The sequence below is a fragment of the Catharus ustulatus genome, chromosome 1, assembly GCF_009819885.2.
Source record: "Catharus ustulatus isolate bCatUst1 chromosome 1, bCatUst1.pri.v2, whole genome shotgun sequence".
Lineage (NCBI taxonomy): Eukaryota > Metazoa > Chordata > Aves > Passeriformes > Turdidae > Catharus > Catharus ustulatus.
In genome coordinates, this window is record NC_046221.1 from 40,619,053 (window position 1) to 40,626,111 (window position 7,059).

Consider the following 7,059-nt stretch of genomic DNA (forward strand, 5'->3'; position numbering starts at 1 on the left):
TCCTGCAGTGCCTGCCTCATTACTGTGCTACAGTTTGTATTTTTAAGTAGCTGTGTTTGCAGCTAATAAATATTAATTTGTTGTGTGGGGGTAAATTTATTTCAGGTTTCTTACTGCTGTATACGAAAACTATATAAAGGTATCACCTAACAAATATACTCACAATGGAATTTATTCATGTCTCTGTTGATGAGACTTTGACAAACATTTTACTTTGACAAGCATGTTATGCTCAGCCATGCTAGTCTGTTCTGTCCGGCATGAGGTCTTGCCTATTACTCCACCGGAGTGGGTTTCTTTTTTTTTTTTTGAAACACGTGGCTCGGGAAGGAAATAGTTTCATCGCCTTTTCTCGGGGCTGTTCACACCATCCCGCTGCCCGCCCGCCCGCACCGGCACCCGCGGGGCGGGGCCCAGCGGGAGGAAGCGCCGTGGACCCCGCGCACCCGCACGCCTCCCTCTTCCCCCCCGCGCCTGCGGAGTGGAGCGGCCTCGCCCCGTCGAACGGGGGAGGCAAGCAGAGCGAACCATCGCGGGGCGGGGGGGCGCGGCTGGGGCTTAGGGGGGCGGGGTTTAGCGCGGCAGGCGAGGGGCGCCGCCCCCAGCGGGGCGGGCCGGGTCGGCAATGGCGGCGTTGGGCGGGCCCGTGGCACCGGGGTTTGACATCGAGTTTATACGCTAAAAATAGCCATTCCCTTGAAACACCTCGGGGTGTTCGGTAGCGCTTGTCCCGGGGGGAGTTATCCTGCGCCTGGTTTCCCCGCACACCAGGTATTGGGCGTTGTTGGGTCGGGCAGGACGGCATTTCCGTAAAGGCTGCGTGGAGTTGCGGAGCGAGCTGCCTTACAGACCTCTGCAGCCGTATTATGTGTGCATATCGAGATATATACATAGACACACTGATAAAATACGTTATCTTATGCATTATTATACGCGTGTATAATAATATGTATCAAATACATTATCTTACATATTGTATATGGTGTACAATATATATAATATAATATCTCTATAAAGCTATAAAGCATAGGTATGTTATACATTGTAAATATGCATATAATATGATTACAGAGCTGGTTTATATTCTATATAGAATATAGAATATTATTTATATATTCATATATAACTTGCATTACACAATACATAATATATTATATAAAATAAATATTTTTAACACATGCACACACATAAAGTACAATTATCTTACATTGTATATGATGTACAATGTATAGAATACAGTGTCTCTATAAAGCATATATATGTTATACATTATACTCTATAAATATGCATATAATATGACTGCAGAGGTGTTTTACAATCTATATTATATACAGTATATCCAACACTCTTTATCTATTTGTATATGTAACACATTATATAATATGTAATACGTTATATATAATATATATATATTTTTATGCACATATACACACACATACACTGCCTCTTTAATAGAGTCCAGGCTAAGTGGCTTAAAACACTGAAATGGCAAATTTGTGCCAGGATTTAAAACAGGCTCCTTTAAATATATATTTTTAATAATTAAATTTAATAATTGCATAAAATATGTATAAAATATAATATGTGATTGTTTATTATTTTTATTCCCTATCCCAAGTGTTCTTGGCCCGGCTGGATGCTGGTCTGTACTGCCTGGTCTAGTGAAAGGTGTCCCTGCCCATGGCAAGGATTGTTGGAATGAGAGTCTTTAAGGTCCCTTCCAATCCAGGCCTTTCTATGGTTCTGTGACATTTTTTAGTAATGCTGCTGTGTTCTTGTGCTGCCACAGGTCTGGGTATTTTAGCAGGAGTGCCCAGCAGCCCCTTATGGTCTTCATACAGCTCCCTCCATTTTACCAAAGAGTTGGGGGTGCCGAGTTGCACTTTGGGCAAGGCAAAAAGCCTTGTTGAAGCCTGTGTTGTAGGTGTTGGCAGAGCTGTACTGCAGCCTCTGCCCTGCTCCAGTGTGTCAGATGTGTGCAATCAGACTGGCTCCGGACCTGGCAGAAGCCATGGCAAGGAAAAGCGACTGTACAGCACCATTACTGCATGGCACAGTCTTCTGGTCCTTCCTCAAGTGCTTGTTCTCAGCAGGGGCCTTCTGCCACCACTTGCTGTGCCTCTTGTTATGCTGGCTCTGGTGGTGTTGCCTTCAACAGGGGTGGTGCTGTGCTCCACATCTTGCGCAAGCTACCTGAGATACTGTCCCCTGACAGTGTAATAACCCAAGGCTGATAAAGGGGAGGTGGAAAGAGAATGTCCTGGATGTATAACTACATTGGTAGCAGAACCAGGACAAGTTTATTAACTCCTATTTGAGGTTTCTAGACCATTCTGACTGACATGAAGGTTGAGATGACGTTATCCTCAACTTGGTAATGGTGGGACATACACTTTCTGGTGAACACAAACTTTTTCCCTTAAAAGAATGAAGTTGTTAATGCTCTCTGTTTCTGCCTCCAGCCAGCTGGTAGTTAAAGCTCCAGGGGAAATTTTGCAGCAAAACCAGAGAGTGCTTCACAGTCCAAAGTGGTGCAAAGTCATCAGCAGCTTAAACTAGGAAAGCCCACTAGAGGCATTCCCAAAGTGAACATGGTTTTTTGCCATTACCTGCCATAACTCATACTATTCCTCGTTACAGGCACAGAAACTATATCCTTTTCTTAAGGGTTGAAAATAGACTGTGATGTAAAAAGCAGGTTATTAATCTAATGTTCTTGGAATGTTTTCCACACTGGCAGCTTTATTGTTGTGTTTGTTTTTCCCCACCCCCTCCACCCTATTCCATTTACAGGAATGTGCTTGATTATTGCCACCATGTTCTCACAGTGCCCACAGGATTTGTTGAAGATTGCAAATCTTCATCTCCGGAGTCTGAATGTAAATCTGCGTTTACAAAACCCCAGAAGGGCTTTCAGCAAGTCACTGCCTGCATGTCGAAGGAAAGTAGTTGTTACAGGTATTGGCCTAGTGTCCCCTCTTGGTGTGGGGACTCACTTTGTGTGGAAGCATCTCCTGGAAGGAGGCTGTGGGATTACATCTCTAGATGGGGAAGAATATGCAGGCATCCCATGTAGAGTGGCTGCATGTGTGCCAAGGGGAAACAAGGAGGGTGAATTCAGTGAAGAAAGCTTTGTGTCGAAGTCAGAGATCAAATCCATGAGTTCTGCCACTGTGATGGCCATCGGTGCGGCAGAGCTCGCAATGAAGGACTCTGGCTGGTCTCCCCAGTCTGAACAGGACCGCTTAACCGCCGGTGTGGCAATTGGCATGGGAATGGTTCCACTGGAAGAGATCTCTGACACAGCTGCCTTGTTTAGAACAAAGGGTTACAATAAGGTCAGCCCGTTTTTTGTCCCAAAGATTTTAGTCAATATGGCAGCAGGCCATATCAGCATTAAATACCAACTGAAAGGGCCAAATCACGCTGTGTCGACTGCTTGTACCACAGGTGCACATGCAGTTGGAGACTCCTTCAGATTCATTGCTGCTGGTGATGCTGATGTCATGTTGGCTGGAGGGACTGAGGCTTGCATTAGTCCTTTGTCTTTGGCTGGATTCGCAAGAGCCCGGGCCCTCAGCACTAGTTTTAATTCGAGCCCTAAAACAGCATGCCGACCCTTTGATTCGCAGAGGGAGGGGTTTGTGATGGGAGAGGGTGCTGCTGTGCTGGTCTTGGAAGAGTATGGACATGCTGTGCAAAGAGGTGCTAGGATCTATGCAGAAGTTTTGGGCTATGGACTGTCCGGTGATGCTTGCCACATAACAGCACCTAATCCCAAGGGAGATGGTGCCTTCAGGTAAGAACTCTATGTTGATTATAATGGCTACTTCGTATGTCAATTGTAGTGGGTACATTTGTTTCTGTCATTATATATTCTTCATAGAGAAGGGATGTTCAGACTTGAATTAATATTCCAAAAGCTTGAAAATCTGAAAAATTAAAGAGCTTCTGGTAACCCTGTGCCCCGATTTTCTTTCTTCTGTAGGAGGGTAAAGGCAGTTCTCAGTAGAATCAACCTTTTCCCATAGAGTTATGAAAGATTTCTCTGAGTGAAAACATTTTTCCTTTGGTGCATACAGCTGTTCATATAAATAAGTCTCAATAGAAACCTCTTTTTAAGATGTCTGTGGTGAGATAGTGAAGGAGAATCTGAAAAGATTCTCTTTTTCCATTGAGAAGATTGACCCTGTCTCACCGCAAAAGCATGTTATTTGTTGCAGGAAACCTCAGGTGATGAAAGCTGAAGCATACTTTGAAGATTTAGTTTGTTAGAATATTCAGTAGTTCATTCAGATGCAGCTAAATGTGTTGGTGAAGGGGCATAGCAGAAATACTACTACTGTTAGTATTTAGTACTGTTTAGGGAGGTGGTAAAGCTTAATCAGTGTTTATCTCATCAAAACCAGGTCACAAGTAGATGATACTCATTTAATCATTAATCATTGGCCTAATTAAATTGTCAGCTAAATTACATGTGTAAGTTGGAGAGCTTCATTTAGGCTGAGTACTATTGCTGGCATTAGAATCTTTAGTAAAGATTTAGTTTGCCTTATTCTGAATGTATGTGAACATTTAGTACCAAAATTCAATATATCACTGCACAAATAGATCAAATTTCTGCATGGTATTGTAAAGCTCTGTTTGCATCTTTATAAGGTTAACAAATTTTTCTAGAAGTATAAATATGCCATGTTTCCATCTATGCTCTTTGATTCATATTTAATTGTTCTGCAGACATAGGTGTGAGATGAGTAATCAGGAGTGTCCTATCTTGTATTTTCAGACTTGTTTACCCTTGAGATGATATGGCAATACATTGTAATAGAATATTTGTGTATTTTATGATTGCAGTAGCCTATAAATTAAATTCACAGTAGGAAAAGTTGAAGGTTAATCTGGGTATCTCCAAAATGTTGAGCAATTCCACCCTTGAGATAATACATTTTAATACTGTCTTCAAACCAGTATTTTGTTACTGCAGTGGTATATGGGTTAAAACTGGAATGTAAGTGCTTATCTCACTTTTCTGTAGGAATTTTATTTGCCACATCAAAAAAATCAGAGGAATATATTTTTTGTCATCTTCTAATAACTGCTTCTGTTGGAGGCTAATACGGATGCTGGAATAAACCAGCAGGAAAGGAGAAGCAAAGCCAGGCTCAGAACTGTGGGTATAGAGAGTGTCCTATACAAGTAATCTAGTATCTCCTTAAGTGAATGAGTTCATTGCAGCTAATGTATTTGACGAAATTAATTTATCTCACTTTTGCCTAGATATTGGCTCACTGTCTAGTGACACTGAGTGTCAGTGACCTCTACCCTAAGCTAAATTGGATGCTTCTAAGGGTAGAAGGCTGTAGTAGAGACATTTAAATTTGTCCAGAAGCCTGTACTATCTGTTTTTCAGCTTTTTATTTCCTTATTTCTCATAAATTTCAAAAGAGTCAATGGTCTTTTACTCAGAGGTGGTTTGTTGTTATGAGCAAGGAGAGATGTCTGATTCATCTTTTTTGGGGGAAATCTATGAGAAATTGCAGTATGGAATTGTGGTGATCCTTCCATCGTTTTCATAAAAACAACATGTTTTAAAGAGGCAGTCACAGTGCACAATTCATCAGGAGTCAAACAAAACAAATCATGCCAGGGGTAGAAGGGTGTGACTTCCAGTAAATTTCATAACAAAATGAAATATAGGGGTTTGTGCTATCTCTTTGACATTTTCTAGTCTCTGGAAAGCATGCAAAAGAAGCTCATGTGGAGGATGACTGGTCTTTTTTCCTTTCATTTCCCAGTATTTTTGTTGGGGAGAGCATGTCTAATTTTTTTTAGTAATAATATTGGTAGTTATTTGTCTCAAATATTTTCAAATTTTACAGTGAAAAAGGCATTTGATACATTAATGTAGTCTGTAGAGACTGATTTTCATATCTTCTTTTCTTCTTTTTATTTTTCCTAGCTGTGGAATTTGTAACAGCAAGTCTGATTTTATAGTGGGCCTCACTTTTATTGTCTTTCTCTGGTACCCAATGTAGTTGCTAATGTGCTTAGTTAGATGAGTTAACCTCTTGTCATTTACATCTCTGCTAAAGCAGATTTTCACACTTGATAAACATTTTAAAACAACTTATATGTTTTCTTTTGGTTTGTAAATTTGACAAAAAATACATTGGGCAAATCATCATTCTGCTGTCTTTTTTTTCCTTAGGTGTATGTCTGCAGCAATAAAAGATTCTGGCATCAAACCTGAAGATGTAACATATGTCAATGCACATGCAACTTCAACACCTCTAGGAGATGCTGCTGAGAATCAAGCAATCAAGAGACTTTTTAAAGATCACTCACGTAATATGGCAGTTTCCTCAACAAAAGGAGCAACGGGACATCTCTTGGGGGCTGCAGGGGCTATTGAGGCAGCTTTTACTGCCCTGTCCTGCTACCATGGGATTTTGCCACCTACTCTAAACTTACACAAAACAGAGGCAGAGTTTGATCTCAATTATGTTCCATTGACAGCTCAGGAATGGAAAACTGACAAACGGCGTATAGCACTCACAAATTCATTTGGCTTCGGTGGCACTAATGCAACTTTGTGCTTTGCAAGTGTTTAACTTCTGCTGTGAATGGTGTGAAAAAATGGCTCTAATGATGATTTTCTGTACTCTATCCCTGGTGCTCTCTGTAATCTTTTCTCAGCTTTGAGAGTTGCTCATTTGATACATGAGAGCCTTATTCACCCTAACATTTACACCAGTAATTGTTTTAAAAGGAGGGAACTTCTACTCATTTTAATAAAAATAAATGAAATATCTGTTCTTTGTGTGATGAAGTTTTTGTTCTTGACTAGAGCAGGAGATATGGTTAAACAATGTTAGAAAAGATTTTTCTATGCATGTGACAAAGAAATTGTTTGGAATAATTTATACAAAAGAGAGGCTGGTAACAAGCTAGGAGTCCACACCTGATGAATTAACTGCATGGTAATACCAGGTTTATGACTGAACTCCCCTTTGTTACCTACTCCATATAGAATTCTACCTTTTTCCTCATGGTGAGTTG

The 7,059-nt window shown here is 40.9% G+C and overlaps 1 protein-coding gene across 1 annotated transcript; it reads left to right on the plus strand.

Annotated features, from left to right (window-relative positions):
* Positions 1-601: 601 nt before the first annotated feature.
* On the plus strand, positions 602-6,811 carry OXSM (3-oxoacyl-ACP synthase, mitochondrial). Its single transcript, XM_033080364.2, has 3 exons — positions 602-771; positions 2,794-3,799; positions 6,209-6,811. The coding sequence occupies exons 2-3, from the start codon at positions 2,796-2,798 to the stop codon at positions 6,609-6,611; spliced, it is 1,407 nt and encodes a 468-aa protein (XP_032936255.1). The 5' UTR covers positions 602-771; positions 2,794-2,795; the 3' UTR covers positions 6,612-6,811.
* Positions 6,812-7,059: the final 248 nt, after the last annotated feature.

Excerpts from the sequence above, each read along its gene's own strand:
- OXSM (XM_033080364.2), top strand. The coding sequence starts at position 2,796 with ATGTGCTTGATTATTGCCACCATGTTCTCACAGTGCCCACAGGATTTG. Across the intron at positions 3,800-6,208 it reads AAGGGAGATGGTGCCTTCAG|GTGTATGTCTGCAGCAATAA; the intron begins GTAAGAACTCTA and ends TTTTTTCCTTAG.